The sequence below is a fragment of the Pseudorasbora parva genome, chromosome 11, assembly GCF_024679245.1.
Source record: "Pseudorasbora parva isolate DD20220531a chromosome 11, ASM2467924v1, whole genome shotgun sequence".
In the NCBI taxonomy this organism is placed as follows: Eukaryota; Metazoa; Chordata; class Actinopteri; order Cypriniformes; family Gobionidae; genus Pseudorasbora; species Pseudorasbora parva.
The window spans coordinates 19,742,011-19,762,284 of NC_090182.1; the positions used below are offsets into that span (position 1 = coordinate 19,742,011).

General features: G+C 37.9%; 2 protein-coding genes across 2 annotated transcripts in view; one reads left to right on the forward strand and one right to left on the reverse strand.

The window, feature by feature from the left end:
• mid1ip1l (MID1 interacting protein 1, like) lies at nt 1-2,017 on the forward strand. The gene is made up of 2 exons (XM_067457333.1): nt 1-156; nt 901-2,017. Exon 2 carries the CDS (start codon nt 908-910, stop codon nt 1,394-1,396), a length of 489 nt encoding a protein of 162 aa, XP_067313434.1. The 5' UTR covers nt 1-156; nt 901-907; the 3' UTR covers nt 1,397-2,017.
• Nucleotides 1-12,959, reverse strand: part of chrnb5b (cholinergic receptor, nicotinic, beta 5b) — a 44,683-nt gene extending 31,724 nt beyond the window's left edge. The window contains exon 1 of the mRNA XM_067457339.1: nt 12,941-12,959. The gene's annotated coding sequence lies outside the window, so the exon portion shown is untranslated. The remainder of the gene's footprint in view (nt 1-12,940) is intronic.
• Between the last annotated feature and the right edge of the window lie 7,315 nt (nt 12,960-20,274).

Here is a 20,274-nt window from a genome sequence, read left to right on the forward strand (position 1 = left end):
CTGACGTCAACAGTATAAAGTTTGTCGGTCTTCCACTGCGCCCACAGAAGAAGGGGGCTTTCTTCTCTATAGGGGCGATAAAAAGCTTTGGTGATTTCATCAATCTTTTGCGGTTTATTTTCAGGTCATACCAGTCAAGTACCAGCTTTCATCCAGGTAAGTCATTTGCATTTAAGCCCTGTTTTAGATTCATTACGTGTCATTGCAAGGTCAGGTGAAGCGCTTGTCTCGTATAATTGTGAAATGCAAGGTTCTCTAACTTAGTACTGTTAAATTATGCACGCTTACCGGTTTAATATCTGAAAGTCAAAAGTTGTTTTTGTTTATTTTGACATCGTTTAATATTGTTTGGTTGCTGCTAGTGTTATAAAGAGACTAACTATGCGATATGCCCATCTGAACCAGCGACGCGAGGAACTGAAACATTGTGCGCAAATCGCTCTTTTGGCTTATCACGATTGAACCGCTCAAACCCGGAACGAAATGGTCGCTGTGAATTTGCCTCAGAGCTTCTCTGGTGAACTCTTTAAACCGAAAATACGTGTAGTTGGTTTCTTTAACTTATGTTTTATTGACGTTTTAACGCCTTCCCTCAGGAACGTAAACACATTCGTGCTTAAAATTAATGCAAGTTATAATTCCTTTCGAGCTGCAACAGGCTGAACTGAGATCCGTTAAACTACAATAAATGCCAACAAATGGAATATTGGGCGGTTTTATAGCATGCAATGTGCATTGCCGGTATGTCCGGGAGTCGGGACCATATGCCGTGACTTCTCTGTTCGTAAAAGAATAAATTCGTCACACTCGGTTTTTTTTTTACGCACTTATGTTTTCGTTGCACCGATTGTAGTAGATTAAACTAAACTACGTTCTGAATCTTTCCCATTTTAATTTCAGCTTTGCCATGATGCAGCTCAGTAACGACACACACAGCAACAAGCACTCGCTGCTCAACGTCATGAACCGGTTCATCGCTGCTGCCAACAACATGGACGAGACTATCATGGTGCCAAGCTTACTTCGGGACGTGCCTCTGGAGGACCAGGACAGTCAAGCCTCTGTTAGCAACAACAACAACGAGCCCCCTTTTCCCAACAAACAGAGGGACATGTATGAGCACTACCTGCTGCTGAAGTCCCTTAAGAACGACATGGAATGGGGCCTACTGAAGAGGGAAATGAGTGGCGGTGCCAGCTTTCTAGAGATGGCCGTGAAGCAAGAAGAGCTGCCACAGGTGAATGGAGGCATTGCAGAGGAGGGCTCTGACCTGGAGGGCCAGTTCCACTACCACCTCCATGGACTGTTTGCCGTTCTGTCTAAGCTTACAGTCCAGGCTGACCATCTCACAAATCGTTACAAGAGAGAAATTGGTGGAGGTAGCCTTTTGCGATAGGATTGATTAGATTAAATCTAATGTATGGACAATTTGTGAACTGTTGGACTAGGAAGTGAATGGGCAGCAGTGGACCTAAAGGGCTCTAGATTCCCCTCTGCCATCAAAAGGGTTTTGTGCCCAAATTAGTTGTCATATTGCTTGTTTTGGCAGTCTCTGGTGCTTTCAGGATGTATTCCTCTGGAAGTTAAAGGGCTATGAAAGAGTTTTTTAAACTGACCATTTCAGCAGTGTGAATCTATTCCAGCTATACTTGGGTTAGGGTTTTGTCTTTTAAATCTCTGTATGCCAAGTCGGCAAGCCCTTGATGTTGTCATTTGAAGCTGTAGAAGAATGTGAATGCTGGTAATTCAGTTCTTGATATTAGCCAACCAATGCCTTTTTAATGAGGGGATTTTTATGCAGTAATGCTGCTCTTGTGCACTTGTCCATGTTTAATGGCGTGCCTTTTGGTCTTCATTTCCCACTTGTACTGTTCAAGTATGTGTGCTTGTCATGCATTGTATCCTTTTGAACAGTCTGTAATGCCACTTTGTTTTTTTGGTTCGTTCTAAAAGATTTCACGTTTTATATTGTGCTGTACTGTAATATAGTGACTTATAAATAAAGCATTAACTTAAATGGCCTATCTGCACTGTCTTCCTCAGAACTGGGTTGCTTCTAAATGCAATAAGATGCCAACGTTTCCTAGTGGGCTGGGTCATATATCTAATCCTGAATGGAGTTAGAGTGTCTGCTAATCTGGTTTTGTAAGAGGTGCATTGTGTGACGACTGTTCTTACAAAGGCATGTTTGAGCTTGCTTTTATTACAACGTTGTGCTCATGTTTGCAATGTCTTAAGGGGGGCATTGCCCATATTTTAGTCTTCTGCACAACAAGAATTTGTAAAATGAGTGTAGACAAGTTTTTGGTTATTGACTTTATATGACTAACCAAATCTTTCTCAACTTCTAAAGTCAAATAAGTTCATGGTTACATGAAGGGGAGAAGTTTTGGCTTAAGTATCCCTTATTTTCAACAGTTTTAACTCTCCTTAAAATACACCAAGACTGGCTAAAGTTGTTGTAAATGCTAATGCAGACAGTTCCAAAAGACATAATTCTTATCGGTTCTTAGTGAATTAGACTCATAAATGTCTGAATGAGATTATCAGTTCATGACCTTTTAATCTAAGTGAGACTGTATGTCTTCCTTTTAAGATTCACTAAGGGTTTTTATCTTTTCATGAGTGTTTGAAACTGATTTTAAGTCGCAAAAGATGTAGGCTTGTTTCACAGACAGGGCTTCGATTTAAGCCAGGATTAGACCCTAGTTCAATTAGCTTCTGTTAACATGCCTTAAAGCATTACTGGTGTTCATCTTAAGACAAAATGACTTCCAATTAAAACGGATCAAACATGCATTTTATGTTCCTGGCTTTATTCTGTATAACTGAATATTGATCTGGTTTTCAAAAAACCCTCCCACCTTTAAGTTGTCTTTCATCTTCTACCAAACATTCACTCAACAATGAATAATACAATTCTCTAACCACCCAAGCCACAGTCATGGTAGCAGACGTCCTTTGAAGTAATATAGGTGAATAGAAACAGAATAGACAAAAGCAAAGCACATGTGACTTGCCATATAATACCAAATATGGCTGCTATAGCTACGGAGGACATGATGGCATGTCAGACCAAATGTATTCCAACGATCTAACCATTCATGTGAAATAGGTCAGCATGAGACGCACACACTGGGCCAGGCGGTCAAGGGAACAAATCTGCATGATGCATAGCAACTAAATGAGGGGATTTACAGCTGTCTAAAAAGGCATGAGGTTTCAACAAACGTAGCGTGGATAGAATTTATTTATTTTTAAGCATTTATCTCGTTTTATTACTGCCAGAAAGCATACAGGATCCACACATGTAAGAGTGCAAAGGTTATGATGCTGCGGGGAAACAAAAGAGTTATCAGTAGGTTATCATCTGCTCTCTCTCTCTCTCTCTCTCTCTCTCTCTCTCTCTCTCTCTCTCTCTCTCTCTCTCTCTCTCTCTCTCTCTCTCTCTCTCTCTCTCTCTCTCTCTCTCTCTATATATATATATATATAATGTGCTTAAATAAGATTTATTTTTATTGTTCTCTGTTTTATAAAGGTTACACTACCGTGACAGATTGGCTTCAGAATCATAAATCAGTTTCAAAATGTTTGGCTGCATGGATCAGCTCTTCCCCGTGCCATGGTGCATTGAGCGACAACGTGATCAGGCAATCCAGACTTGGCCGGGCACATCCAGTCTGCTGGATGATATCTAACAGCTGCCCTTTACGTGCTCCCAAGTATCTTGGAACCCGCAGTGACTGGCATACGTGTGTGATACGTGACAGAATGTTTCATGTTCTCTGACTATCAGATTTACCATATCGGTCAAACTGAATTAAAGGTGCAGTGTGTAGTATTTATGAGGATCTATTGACAGAAATGTATGTAACTTGTTACAACTAAAAAAAAGAGTAAAATGTGGAGAAGGGGTGGTGGAGGGATGCTGATAAACTGTCAGCAATACAGAGGTAAGACTACTATTTGTGGCAAAATAAAATAAACTCACATTATGAAATCAATGTATAGGCACCCCTAGAAAGTCTTATGAGTAAAATATTTCTGAAGTATTTTCCCAGTCATATTAACCTTTTGTTTTGTTTTGTTTTGTTTTTTTAGCACACCATTGTGACTAGGAGCATGAAATTGTCCAGCCATGACTTCCTGTTCCAAAGAAGTATAAATATGCCAAATTCCCTTAATCATTCATCACACTGAGTAAAACCAAAGAATATAGTTCTGATGTGCAGCAATAGATTGTTGAGCTTCACAAAATAGAAAGTGGCTGTAGGAAAAGAGTTAAAGCATTGAAAATCCTCATTTCCACCATCAGGGCAATAAGAAGTTCCAATCAACTAAAGATGTTATAAATCTGACTGGAAGAGGACGTGTTTATATGGACGTGTCTATATGTCCTAATGCAAGTCGAGGAGGAGGGTTTGAGTGCCAAAGACTCCTAGTTAGCCTAGAAATCTAGACGCACCCTAGCGGCAGCAAATTTAATCTGCCACGAATGTCGTCTAGCAACTCTCGATACCTTCTGAGCTGTAAAAACCAAACTCTGGTCAGGCCAATCACATCTTGTATAGAGTCGGTAGGTGGGGCTTAACATAATGACGGCGAGTTGCGCTTGCGTGCTTCTAGTAAACACAGAAGCTGTCGAACGGCGGTTATCGAATCAGCTTTGACCGTGACTGGAAGACTTTGCAGTTATGCTTTTCTCTGAGAAAAGAACAAAGAACGGCACTAAAGTCATTCTTAAGAAGGGAAGATGTGTTCTGAGTTTTGCCGACTGGATACAGCGAAGGTTTAATCTATCGACGAGCTCCGCTTCACCTTCGTTGTTCTGGTTGGTTGAAGCGCTAACCATTTGCATGCACGCCGTGCAGAGGGAGTTTGAAAGACAACCGTTCATCCCGCCCCTCGGATTGAGCCCTGTCAATGGTGAGTTTCCAGACCAAACATCTTGACGTGGGTCTGGCTTGTCAGGCTATCTCCTAGGATCACAGATAAAGAATTGCAGAGATTAGTTGAGCCCTGGAGTCAGAAAGCCATAAAAAATATTTGCAAACAGCACTTACATCACTAAAAGTTGTTAGGGGGCGTTCCAAGAAAAATCCTCCTCGCTCATCCAAAAAACAAACAGCTGTCAGATACGACTGGAATTCAAAAGGAACCTTGTTCTGTCAGACCCACATCAAGATGAAGTTGAAGTCTGGGAACACACCGTTTGCAGGGCTCAATCCGAGGGGCGGGATAAACGGTTGTCTTTCAAAGTCCCTTGATAGATTAAACATTTGCCGTATCTAGTTGGCAAAACTCAGAACCCTTATTTACTTCAACCCTTATTGACTTCAGTGCCGTTCATTGTTATATTCTCAAATAAAAGCTTAAAGGGAGGGTGAAATGCTGTTTCATGCATACTGAGCTTTTTACACTGTTAAAGACTTGGATTCCCATCCTAAACATAGACAAAGTTTCAAAAACTAAGTTGGACGTTTGATGGAGTATTTCTGTGTTAAAAATACTCCTTCCAGTTTCTCACAAGTTTCGGAGAGTTTTTTTCGAGTATGGGTCGGCTTGACGTTAATAAGAGCGGAAGATCCTTGTATGGGCCGTACGGGCTCTTCTCCCGGTAGGGTGCGCGTACGCGTGACTAGAGCGAGAGAGGAAATGCACGCCCATAAACACTCTCTCAGGTGCAGATCCAGGCGATCCAGGCGCTGCGCTCCACTTTATTCCTACGGGTGACGTCGAGCGACTTCAACGCTTCAGCACAGCATTATGGGAAGGCAGCGCTGCATTTGAACCGATTTGAACGCAGAAATGACGGGAAGCTTCACAACATCGCTTCAGTCGCGTCGCAAAAGTGGATCTCCACCGTTCACTGCTGTCAGGACTTTACCAAATCATACCAAAGAAGTGTGTTTTTGACGGAGCGGTCCCAGCGATAAAGGTTCGGCCCTGCTTTGGAAGTAGCCGGTGAGTAAAACTGCTTCAAATGTCTATGCTGTCGGCTATCGTCACGTAAGTAAACATCAGTAAACGACACGATCGCGTGCTTCGTCATTCAAATGCGCTAACGGACTTCATTGTTGTTCTGTGTATAACGTTACACTAGTCTGACTGCAAAACCGTTTTTTTTGCTACTGCTAAGGTTTAGTTGCATACAATAGTCCATAAACCGAATCATGTCCTCATAAACTGCGAGTAAAGACACACAAATGTTGACAGGCCACTTAATACAGTACATACCACAGAGACGGACGTCCTGCTGTTGCTGTTTCTCCTGTTCAATTTATTTCAGCCTCAGAATGATTCTGGATCATTATCTGTATTAGCTGAGCTCCGCTTTGCGCGCTTGTCATTCTTTAGCTCCGCCCACACGATACACCTCCAGGCGCTCATTTTTTTCCGGAAAGACTCGGTACAGCCCATATTTCTTTTATAAATATAATAAAACTAAAGACTTTTCGGAGATATGAAGGATACAATACTACTCTGTACTCAAGATTGACATGAGATTGACTGAAACTGAGTGTTTCAACACCCCCCCCCCCCCCCCCCTAACTCCAAGTCTTCCAGAGTTGTAGCCAAAGTCGATTCGAAAGACAGTTGTTCGCCAGTAGCATGCATCACAACTCTGTCATCATTATGTTAAGCTATGACCTGAACCCTATAGAAAACGAGTGGTGTGAACTGAAAAGAAGATGCACCGACACGGAGCTGTGAATCTGAAGGATCTGGAGAGATTCTGTACGGAGGAATGGTCTCTGATCTCGTCAGGTGTTCTCCAAACTCATCGGGTATTATAGAAGACTCAGAGCTGTTAAAAGGACATTGCAATAATTGTGGCCCCAATGATCTAGAGAAAAGCATTTATTTCATAATGAGATTTCACCTCCCCAGAACACACACTTTCAATACTTCAAAATAAAAGGTTACTTCAATGAAAGGTTAGACTTTTGTGGATTTATTTAACGAATGATCAAACAGATAAGCAATGCAGATTTATTTTCATAGCTGCCTTTGCTTATATTTACCAATGGTGCTAATGTTAATGGAGGCCACTGTATTAAACCAATATATTAACCAATATGTGAACAATAAGTAGATAAACACTGAAGTTGTTTGAGATGGCTTGAAAAATTAAATGTGTAATGTCATTTATAATTTAATCAGATCGGGGAAAGGGGGATTTATTTTGGGTTTTTAAATGAAGGTCTCAATTAAGGTGAAAACATAAAAACATAAATTGAACACATAAACACATATTAAATATGGCTTAATTCATTAAACATAAACTCCTCTCATTTACAATACTGATTTAAAAAACATAATACATTGAGTCAAGAAAAAACATCTGTCAATTTATAAACAGTCTAGACAATCTATTTCACCAGAATGAATCTGACTTTCCAACTCTACATGAGAAAGGAGGAGATCTGTTTAGCCTGACAGTATTCACTAAATGGAGAACATTCCCAGTGCTTCATATGAAAGAGAGAACCACTCAGGAGGATGAACCGATTAAGTGGAATGAATCCAACTTGTAATTGTACACATAAGAAAGGACTGTTTATGATGAACCAATTCACTAGAATTAAATCAAAATGTTCAACAATAGGCTCTATTTCAGCAATAGAGAGAGGACCAATTAGATGAGCATGTCTACTTATTCCATCAATGTAGCCTATTAATTAAGCTGCTCAATGGAAAAAGAAGCATGTTATTTGATATTACATATTGTTAAGATATTAAATATGAAACTCTATTCGTGTTCTGATTGTTTTTCAATACAACTTCCACAGACGAACAATTTCACGTATCCATTACTACTTCCCTTAAGCACAAAATAATTATTTGGTTTGAGTAGAGCCAACTCAAATTAACCCTTAAATGCATGACTGTTTTGCCAATAATTCTCACATATTCGGGTCTTTAGCAACCCGGATCTATATCTAATACAGATTGATCTCTACCTGTCGCGATGATATAAAACTCTCCTGATATTAGATTAACAGTTACAGAAGAGCAAGATAAAGCAAATTCTGTTCAGTTTGAGCAGATGGTTTGTTCCGTCATCCCTGTCCTTATCAGAACTCATTTAACAGTACATTTAGCATCTGGCTCATATTCGATATCTCAAACATATTCACAAAACTCTTTTTCAGCATCTTCAAAATCAATATTTCACCAGATCCACCATCAAGTTCAGTACTTGCTCTGCAGTAATTCACTTTATACTTTTATACTTATATAAAAGATTATACTTATACATAGATTATACTTCTAATTATACATAGATTATACTTCTAATTAGAGGCCAAGCACCGAAAGTGCGCAGGCACCTATTGTGTCCGTTCACCTATTTTTTCTTCCGCCAATGAAGTCTAGGGCAGCCCATAGAACCGTTTGCGGGAAAGTTGTAACGATTTGACATTCTGATAGAGGACATTCCCGACATTAAATACACCAATGTTGGTGTCTCTAACTGTAATATGTTATGTTATATGTTGTTATGTTATGTTATGTTATGTTATGTTATGTTATGTTATGTTATGTTATGTTATGTTATGTTATGTTATGTTATGTTATGTTATGTTATGTTATGTTGTTATGTTATGTTATGTTATATGTTGTATGTTATGTTATGTTATGTTATGTTATGTTATATAAGTTATGTTATGTGTTGTTATGTTATATGTTGTTATGTTATGTTATGTTATGTTATGTTATGTTATGTTATGTTATGTTATGTTATGTTATGTTATGTTATGTGTTGTTATGTTATGTTATATGTTATCTTATGTTATGTTATATGTTATGTTATGTTATGTTATATGTTGTTATGTTATATGTTATGTTATATGTTGTTATGTTATGTTATGTTATGTTATGTTATGTTATGTTATGTTATGTTATGTTATGTTATGTTATGTTATGTTATGTTATGTTATTTTTTCTTGGAGAATGACCTTAGTTTGAGAACAAATGCTGAATGTTAAATGTGTTATATTGTGCTATGCTAATTGCCTCAGTTAGGGGTCTCCCTCTGTCTAGCAGCAGCAGCTAGTTTCCATTAATTTTATGTTCTGACCATTTAGCAAAAGCAACCATAGCTCCAACACCAGCACAACAGATCTTGTCCACTAAGACCATTTTATTTTATTTAAAAAAAAAAAAAAGTTTTACTATCCTGAGAGTCATAACTGAACTATATACTGTTGCAAGTGAAAGGCATCTAAAATGTTAATAGCGTCGCTACATGTTAATAGCGTCGCTACACTGCTACTTAATGTTGTGCTCCTGGGTATAATGTTAGATGGGTGACAGCTGTTAGTGAAGCTATGGTGAGATGATCAGCTGGTTTGAGTAAGGAGACGCTCACCCCACTCAGCTTTACAATACTAACCCTTGTGTTATATAATGAGAGCCTGTGTGCTCCATTACAGCATTACCAATCTCTCGCTCTGTGTATCTCAGTGCTAGAGGCCGAGCTTTCACACCATCCATGGAGCACAAAAGTTAGATGGTCCCACTATGGTCCTGTTTTTTCATTGTGATTTTTAGGAGATGCATGACAGTTGTGTGCCAATATCCCTTGTGTCTGCATGCAACATGTCCCTGACAGAGCAATAGAGACGTGATTGCATAAAATGCAATAAAGCAATAGTTCCTAAGCAATAGTTATGTTTTATTGTGCCCTATTTCTTGAGAAAATCTTAGGCGTGATATATAACTCTGTTATTTGAGTGTGTAAAATACATCAGAATAAGATTTCTATGGAAGCTCATTTCTGCCTTTGAACACAAAATAAATATTTATTGTGACAATATCATTACATTCTTTAGAAATCTATTTTCCACCTTAAAGTATTATATATATAGGGCTGTCAATCGGTTAAAATAAATCACGATTAATCGTATGATTGTCATGAGTTAACTCACGATTAATCGCAATTTAATCACACATTTAAATTAAGTTTAAATTAAAGGGGTACTTCAGTGCTGGGAAGATGAATCTGTATTTGAACTGGGTCATCAATGTAGTAGAAATGTGAAATTATTTTTGAATTTGGTGCTTTCTAGACTGAGAAAAGACAGAAAATCTATTTTTGTCCCATGGTGATGAAAGACTACAATTCCCAGAATGCTTCGCTGCCCTGTGCCATTCCCCAACGCCACCAACTTGATTACAGTGACTGAGTTAGAGAAGACACTACAATTAAAAACTGAACGTGTCTGTTCAATATAATGAGTGAGTCACCGCGCGAGTCTCACAGCACTGAGCACTAACTGCACGAGTGATGAGAGCTGAGGTAATCGCGACTACACTCGCGGCATACATTCACAACGCGAGTTCAGTCTGGCGCTTTTCAGTTCATGCCTTTACAAGCTTAACTTTCATAGAATTTAATTTGAGAAGTTAAAAGACTTACATTGCGCACCATAGCTCCGTTTAAATAATCCTGTAGCTGAGCTGAGCTCTCCCTGCAAGCTGATCTCCCATCCCCCATGCGCGGATTCAAAACATGCGGAAATGGCTCCCTCTGCTGGCTGTAGTCTTTAGCCTCTGGGCAAACATTCCTCCTATGATGCAAAAATCGTCAATTTGCATCATTGGAGGAATTTTTCTAGAAATAAAATGCATAAATCTCTTGTCTCAGGGAGATATGAGGGGGGAAAGCACAATAATTTGAATAGTCTCCAGGGTTTCTACTGATACAAAGCCATATGCTAATCGCTGAAGTAACCCTTTAAGGATTAAATAATCTAATCAACATGGGTATGGACAAATATGCATGCTTTATGCAAATGTAAATGTATTATTAGTGAAACCATACTTATTCAATAATAATCAATACAGCATGAAGACTAGAGGTATCAAAGGTCATAGATGTTAATCTAAGAAATTGTTCATGTCTCTTAAGCCTAAACTTAAAAATTAAGAGTAAGTAGTGATTTCTCTCATTTTAGGAATATAAAGGGAGTTTTTACACTGGCAGTTTAAAGGACAACTCCAGTGAGAAATGAACCTAGGGGTAATTAACAGATGGTTACAGAGATCATTCTCTGGGATGCGTTTTCATGGTAATCCATGGTAATTCATTGGAAATCCAATGTAAAGAATTTTATCTCTAAAAACAGATTATCTTATAACGCTAGTCTATGGGGCACCGGGTAGTGAAATTAAATCGCTAGTTAATACCACTAACAAGGCTAAAAATAGCCTCACACTAACACAGTAGCATAATGAGGGTCCCTACATGCAAACCGAAGCATTGAGAACTTTGTAAGTGTACAAACAGTTTAATAAGAAGATACTTTATAAACATAGTACCTTACGCGTTCACGGACAGGCACCATCTTGGAAAACAGTCTCGACTCATCAAGCCACGAGCGCTGTGATGAACTGTGACTTGGAATCTCATATGGTCCGTTGTTTCCGGAAGAAAGCACTGAACGCGACAGAGAAAATAAATAAATAAAAATAAAAATGTCCATGTTATTACATTTCACAAACTTAATTCCTATCGACCAGCTCACGTGAGTACTTAGAACAGCGCTCGTGGATCGATGAGTATGTATGTATGCATGTAGGGACCCTCATTATGCTACCGGGTTAGTGTGAGGCTATTTTGAGCCTTGTTAGTGGTATTAACTAGCGATTTAATTTTACCACCCTGTGGCTACCCTGTGCCCCATAGACTAGCGTTATAAGCTAATCTGTTTTTAAAGATAAAACTCTTTACATTCGAATTTCATGAAAACGCATCCCAGAGAACGATCTACTCAGTAACCATCTGTTAACTACCTCAGGTTCATTTCTCACTGGAGTTGTCCTTTAATTCAGAGCAGGGCACAGTTCCTATGAAAAATTGGTAATGTGTAGGCCTACATGTGAGCGCACCAGAAGCACACCATACCTGGAGGAGGTCCATATTCCACGAGTAGGAATATAGTGTGGCCCCTTTAAGAGATCCGCATCGGTATTTTGCATGCGCGCCGAACTGGGCCGTGGACAGCGTGAAGAACACGGACTTGGGAGCGCGCTTGTTCAGGAAAGTAACCTGTGTATTCGTTTTAGCCGATTGTAATGTATTTAGTTCAATAAAACACGTGAACTGTAAGCGGTGATGGTGTTAATGATTTACCTCAGACATGAATGAGCGAGAGTGAGCTTCAGTGCATAGCGCTCAGACTGCAGAGATGTGCTCAGTGAAAAAACGCACTTTTTTTCTGGAGTCTAATAAAAGTTAAGCAGAAAATATGGTAGCTTATGTAGGCAATAACTGCACTTTTGGTTTAGAATATGTTAAAAGTGGGGTAAGTGCTAACCGTTGTTGGTATTTCAAATCACCAAAACAAACACGCCCCCCCCTAACGTTACCCCCAAAAGGGTCTCGCCCCTATTTCGATAGAGCCGCCCCACATACATAAACCCAGAGGCATCAACGGCTATGGCAGAATCTCTGTGTATCTAATCCAGGTCGAATATTCAATGAAAAAGTAATCTATTCAATCACAAAAACACAAACCGTTCTTGTTGTGAACAGCAAGACAATCCAACGAAAGAACATATTACAATTATGACAAGATTAGAGTTACAGCAATCACAAAAACACACACAAACCGTTCTCATGAACAACTGGATAGTAGCCTACACAAGCGCACAGTCCAGCTAACGACATATTACAATTATGACAAGATTAGAATCATAGCGATCACAAAATCACAAACTGTTCTCATGAACAACTCTATAGCACACGAGCCTACAGTCCAACTAAACGACATATTACAATTATGACGAGATAGTGAAACTGTTCTCATGAATAATAGAACACAAGCACGACAGTCCAGCTAACGACATATTACAATTATGACTGAATAAGGGTTATATAGATCATGAAAAGAGTAAGCAAACATATATTAGGAGTAACGTTATAGTATCTTACTTGTCGGAGACCTTGTGTGAGCTGATGCTTGAAGCACACAGTGAGGAGATTTAGATGCTCCATATGGTGTGGAAATGAACGGGTCTTTTTTATCGCTGAAGTGAGCCACAATACGATCGCAAATGGACTAACAAGTGAACATGACACACGAGCATAGTCAAGCAGCATATTAGGCTAGTTCTCGGCTAATGTCCGTCATGTGTGACTCGAGTGTTTTGAATAATGACGTGCACAGAGCGAGACCGAGCGCTCTTCTCACCATCAATGGTAGACACGCCCCTTACCTGCTGATTGGCTACAAGTTTGTTATTCCGGCCGTGTCCTTTTTCTAAAACGGTTTTGAAATAAGACTTACCCCGGTCCCCACCTTTAATGTCAAACCTTTTCTTTACCTATTAATGTTTGCTGCTGCATCCTTTGCGTTTGACTGCTCTCACTTTTTCCACCGGGCTATAAAGCGTTAACTTTGACAGCCCTAATATATATATATATATATATATATATATATATATATATATATATATATATATATATATATATATATATATACTAATACAGTGTATTCATACTTTGAAATAGCTTTTATTTTGATATATATTGTTTGTGTAATTTTCCTGCCAAAAATGAGTTCCTGCCGTGAGTTATTACCCTTAAGGCATGGACTCCACTAGACCCCTAAAGGTCTGTTGTGGTATTTGGCACCAATATGTTAGCAGCAGATCATTTAAGTCCTGTAAGTTGCAAGGTGGGTCCTCCGTTCACCACTGTTCCTTGCTTGGACCACTTGATAGTGACCACTGCAGACCGGGAACACCCCACAAGAGCTGCAGTTTTGGAGATGCTCTGACCCAGTTGCATCACAATTTGACGACCCATGCCAAACTCGCTCAAATCCTTATGTTTGCCCATTTTTCCTGCTTCTAACACATCAACTTTGAGGACAAAATGTTAACTTAACATATCCCACCCACTAACAGGTACTGTGATGAAGAGATAATCAGTGTTATTCACTTGTTCATTATACCTGATCAGTGTATATATATATACAGAAGCAGAAACAGGTTTCAATGTGTTTCCCAAATCATCTTAATATTCATATATGAGCAGTGCTTAAAAAAAAAAAGTGGATTTCATGATACTTTAACTAATCCAGACCAGATGCTAATATAATGCCCTTCGGACTGCTGATGTTTTTCCCTCTGATATCTTTCCTATCGAGCTCTTTGCGCATGCATGGTGCAAGGCTAAAGTGCAAATCTTTTCTCTATCTTTTGCAGGAAACAGAGCCTGCAGAAAGTGCAGAGGTGTATGTAAGCAAACAGTCAGAAAAGAATAAGTGCTTGGTGACCCTGACAACTTGTAATGTGGACATTGTATTGTATACAAACTATCTTATCATGAAATGTTTGTTCCTTTTGTATGACACTGCAGACATTATGTGGAAAAAATACTAGACATGTTGTCGTTTAACAGTCAGAGAGGGCAAAGAACTCATCCTGCAGCTGTCTTAAATGATCGACACATGCTGACTGTAAGCCAGGGTGCCCCGTGGAAAACGTGAATGTTCAAGGCAGCTGAGGTTACATAACATGGAAGGTGTGGCGCTCAGCTGGAACGTTTACAACCCAGCATGCAGTGTTGCATTGGATCCCTCCAACCATACAGCCTATCACTTAGGACAATCATAGCAAATTTGTTCAGTTGACTATATTCTCTGGTAAATTGAGTTTGCTCATCCATCCACTGGAATACACTTTTTAGTGATTATTCTTATTATGGGAAATAACCTTCTCTGCCTGTTATCCTCAGATTAAATAGTCTGTCCTTAGAAAGGGTTGAGTTTACTCTTTTATATGATATAATCTTATCTAAAGGACAGAGGAACACTAGGTATTGTCTGTCGGTCATGTCATAAACTGCTGGATTATACGAAATTTTAATTCAACGATTCAACTTTTAATAATTGAACTCAAGCACTAAAACTGTATCTCTTTAAATGACAATATTTCAGTTTGAAGCAACATATTTCTCAGATTGTAGCCTATGTTTACTCATAATAACTTAAGGTGCAAAATGTTACTGTCTGACATATATTTCATACTTTTATATCCGGGTTCATTATTATTTGTAATTTTATTTATTTATTTTTGTTTTGTATTATTATTATTATTATTATTATTAGCTATTATTATTAGCTATTTTAATTATTATGTTTTTATGTCTTGTTATATGAAGGTCCCATTAAAACTTGGGGATTTGTTATGCTTTATTTAAAATTAATTTTATTTATAGATTTTATTGTTTTACTCTTGTCCCAAGCTCAGACTTAAAAAAAAAGAAAAGAAAAAAAAGAATTATTATGTGATTAAAACTAAGATAACAAACAAAGATTTCAATATTTATGTAGGCTAAAATATATGCATTCACCTTTTATAGATTACATTTTTATTTTATAGATTAAATATTAAAAAAACAATTGAATTGTGAGAGATTTGTAAAGAAAATAAATAAATTCAAGTTAGATATCACTATAGTGAACAGAATATTTTTATTGTGCATTATTTACAAACAAGCCCTAATTTTGTGAATGTATGCAAAATGTATGAAAACAATATTTAATTGTGGATTTAGGATACATATCTAAGATGCCAGCTTTGAAATCTGCCATTTTATGTTAGTCGACCATCTTTAAATTATAGCCTAAATCCCTGCTGTCATGTCAACAGAATAATTTCACACACAACACATAATTTAAAATGTGGTGGAAATGACATTAAGACAATGTTCATAAAAATGTAATAAACAGTTAGAGATTATTTCTAGACAAACACAAAGTCCACAGTAGGCTATACCAAAAGTGCCTTTAATTGAGGAAAAAACGGCTGCAGCAACCCATGAACTGGCCGTGTGAAAGATTGCACACAGTCACACTGTTCACGCGTGTGATCGGTACGTAGGCCTACGTGATCATCTAGATTCAGGGCCACACATGCCGTGATGTTTGAATGATATTCTATACTTAACATGCAAGAATATTTCTCCCTGGCAGAGATGAGTCCTTCCAGAATAGGAACAGATTATCGAGCCATGCTAGCCAGGCTATAAATAATTATAAAGAATGGAATTAGTGGCACTGATCAGTGGCGGTTCTGCTCAGTCATCACTCAGCATGTTTGGTAAAGCGTTAGCCTACACATAAGACTTACACGAGTGTTCCTAAGTGAATATCTCTGTGCACTGCTATAATATGGCAACTGTAAAACTGAAAGAGATGTCTTAATTAACATGTAAGCAGTGCCCGCTCAGGTTGTCTGGCCTCCAACTGTCGTTGTCTCTACAAAAGAGGTGCTCAAAAGCAGAATGCTAAAAGGGAAGTTCCCCTGTGGCGTAGAAGCAAAGCTGGCAGGACCGCCTCTTTGTGAAGAACTCTTACATAATCTGTTTGAACAAAGACGAAAACTTGTTGACTCCCTGTACGCAGATATTTAAGAAGGGAGGGTGGCGGTAACAATTAACCCCGTAAACCACTAATGTAATCAAATTACTTTTAGACGTTTGTGTTGGTCAGTTGTTTCGAGGTCTATGGGTTTATCTGACGAGCAACTTTGTCATTAGCTAAGTTTAACTAAGGATATTTAGTCAAAACGTTCCTAATTGTATTATTTTAATAAATAATACTGTATTAAGGGGGGAAGGGGGAAAATGTCTCATTTGATACTGTTTTCCTTATTTTTAACACTGACTGCAATTAGGCTACTTCCATGTGGCCGCATGCGCATATTTAACTGTCAGTCAGTCAGTATACCTCGCCCGGTCGTGCCCTAGATTTAGACCAATCACGGTTTAGCTCCAAAAGGGCCAACCAATGGCAGGTAGTAGATCTTGTGGGTTTGGTGAAGGAGTGCCTCTGAAACATGAGTCCACATATGATGCAATTGGGCTTGAACTAGTGTAAGAGAAGTCATGACTAGTCATTTTGGTTAATTCTAGCACACTTAATCCATAAGTAGGTTTAATGTTATGTAAATAAGCCAAGTTTTGGAACGCTAAAGCGGTAGTCTGTTTTATAATAACATTGTATCACACCAATGAACTGAAGTAACCTCCAGTTTGCTTTGCTATTAAAGCAATCCCTGACAATTTTAATGCGTGCGTTTGGAAAAATAAACTATATAATGGAAAAAATCGGTTGCTGAAATAAAGCTGAAATTAAATAAAATATAAATATTAGATGAAAAACTTAAACTTAAATTAAAATGAGAAAGGTTGTTATTTGGCATCTAACTGAAATAAATAGTATGTTCCAAAACAAAACATGTTAATCTTTAATCAAAATAAATATGCAGCAACATCCCAGGTGATGGGTTTACTGATGATTGCGGGACAATTGTGTCACTCACATGACATCACAGCAAGAGCAAACCATACAATCCAATCAAGTTGATGGAAAAAATCCAGCTCCGCCCTATAAAACTAGATAGTCTTACCCCTCAAAATATATAAGCATTGGTTCCTTTTTTTTTAACGGTCTATGGTTCCTAGTGATTAAATGCGAAATACAATAATGCATCAAGTTTATTACATTTCTATTAGACTTTTTGTGTGTGCAAATGTGTCCTGAATTGATGAATCTTGAAGGAGAATTTTAAATTTTAGTAATGAAGGGCTAGAATCAACCAGTTTTCCAAAATAGCTCAGATATCATCACATAAAGCTTAATTTGGCAATCAGACAGATGACAACACAGTGTTACAATTGGTTATAATGGAAGAACTAAGGAAGCAAACAGTGTGTGTGTGTGTGTGTGTGTGTGTGTGTGTGTGTGTGTGTGTGTGTGTGTGTGTGTGTGTGTGTGTGTGTGTGTGTGTGTGTGTGTGTGTGTGTGTGTGTGTGTGTGTGTGTGTGTGTGTGTGTGTCTGTCTGTGTGTGTGTGTGGTGTGTGTGTGTGTGTGTGTGTGTGTGTGTGTGTGTTCTTTCTGTTGAAAATGTCCCTTACAGAGAGTGCAGTTTTGCGCATTTTCAACCAGTCATCAAAATTGTAGCAATCGTTTATGTCTTTACTGTACATATTGACAACATGACTAAGTATTTTGACTGTCTTGTTTGTAAAAAAAAAAAAAAAAACGACACAAGGACTTGTCATTCTGATGGCACTGATGTGCTCATTGACATAAACACTTACTTTTGAGAGATGAACTAAGGAATCTGAGCAAGTTACAGGCTTTTGCAGGTAATCCATTGTGTGGTGCTGTTTGTACGAATTGTTTCGAAAAATGTACCAAAGCGACTAAGAGTATACTGAACAACTTAAACTAAAATATAAATAAAAACAGAAATATAAAAAGCTACAAAAATTACTAAAACATAACAAAATTGCTACAAAGTCAATGAAAATATAACACTAAAAGAAAATTCAAGATAGCCCTAATAATTACAATATAATAGTCATATATATGTGTATATATATATATATATATGTCACTTCACAGATTAGAAGTGTTCTGTAACCTTGCTAAAATTAAATTTAAATAAAATAATAATGTGTATACATATATATACATACATTATTATTTTATTTAAATTAAATTTTTGCAAGGTTACAGAACACTTCTAATCTGTGAAGTGACTTGTGCAGTTGATTTACAGTCAAGGTGTGAACTGAAGCATGTCTTGATTTTGTTGTATTCTGCTTTTGGTCTTAGCCTATCCCCAGCGGCATCCTTAACTCATCTTCATGACTCTCTCTCGCTCTCTCTCTCTCTCGCTCTCTCTCTCTCTCTCTCTCTCGCTCTCTCTCTCTCTCTCTCTCTCTCTCTCTCTCTCTCTCTCTCTCTCTCTCTCTCTTTCTCTCTCTCCTCTCACCTCACCGCTGTACCATGCTGCGATTTCTATTCGCTCTTTTGCATATAAAAGGCCCCCAGCCACTCAGCATTCTCTTCCATCCCACTGCTTCAATTCAGCACCAGGCAACCAAACGAACCGACAGCTAACTATTGAGGGTCGAGTTATGCTGATATGCATTTTATCGCGTATTTTCTAGCTAAACTGTGCATTTTAAAGGTGTGGGCATTTAAAGAAGGACTGAGACATTCCAAACTAACTGACTCTATGCTAAATATACATTGGTGAACAAAGTTCTTATAGCGGATTGACTTTAGCATGCAGATTATGTGATTCATTTTGGCATACTGTTATCTGTTAAATGTCGGATAGTATAAAGCATGGAGAGGTGAATTACGGTAATGTTTTATTGTTTAATTACTTTTTATTGGATCAGTAAGGCATGTGTCCCTGCTGTAGAAAAAGCCTGACTCAGGAATTATTTGACATGTTCCTTGGCAAAATGCTGTCCCCCGAGGCCATAGTCTACGCAGACAACTCTCATTTCTAAATGCTGTCTCGTCTCTTTCCCCATGAGCACCACATTGCACTAGTTTCTCAACAAATTGATTGTCCCTTCTTCCCAAAAACTGCATTACCTACTTTGACTGACCTTTGACCTTTAACAGACAGCCACAAACCTTTGAATTGAATGGGTAGATATCTTTTTTTAATGATTCAACCAAGAGTGCACTACTCTTTATGATTTTTTTGTTTGTTTTTTGAAAAAATGTCTTCGGATCACAAAGGCTGCATTTACTTAATCAAATACACAGTAAAACTACAGAAAAAATAGGCCTATTGTGAATATAAGCCTATTACAATTTAAAATAATGGTTTATCATATATTTTAAAATGTAATTTATTACTGTGATGGCAAAGTTAAACTTTTCAGCTGCCGTTTTTCTTCAGATAATTCAAATGTGCAGTTTTTAAATATAAATCCTTTATAGCATTATAAATGTCTTTACTATCAGTTTTGATCAATTTAATGCACCCATTATTTAAAAAAAGGTCCACAAAAAGGTACTGTATATCGTGTTAAAATGTATAAACATCTTTCATATACATGTAGTAATTTAAACGATTTAATTCAGCAAAATCAAATAAATAAATCTTCTTCAGCCTAAAAAGTGCACTTTGATTCCCCTCTCAGATCACAGCACAAAGTAATGTTAGTTTCTAGTGCCCCCATGTGGGCAGTGCTTTTCACCAGCACATGACAAATGACTTTAGTCTCTTTGTTGCATTTTGGTTGTAGACTATTTATGTAGCGTGTGGGTTAAATCTATATGACATATTGCCTTAATATAGAATTGGACTTAGCAACTGTAAAAAGCTGAACTTCATTTGTGATGTTTTATTAATAATACATTCAATTACTGAACTTTGCTATGTGTAAGTGTGGGAAATCCAATTCATCCAGTGTTACAAACACACAGCAGATCACAAGC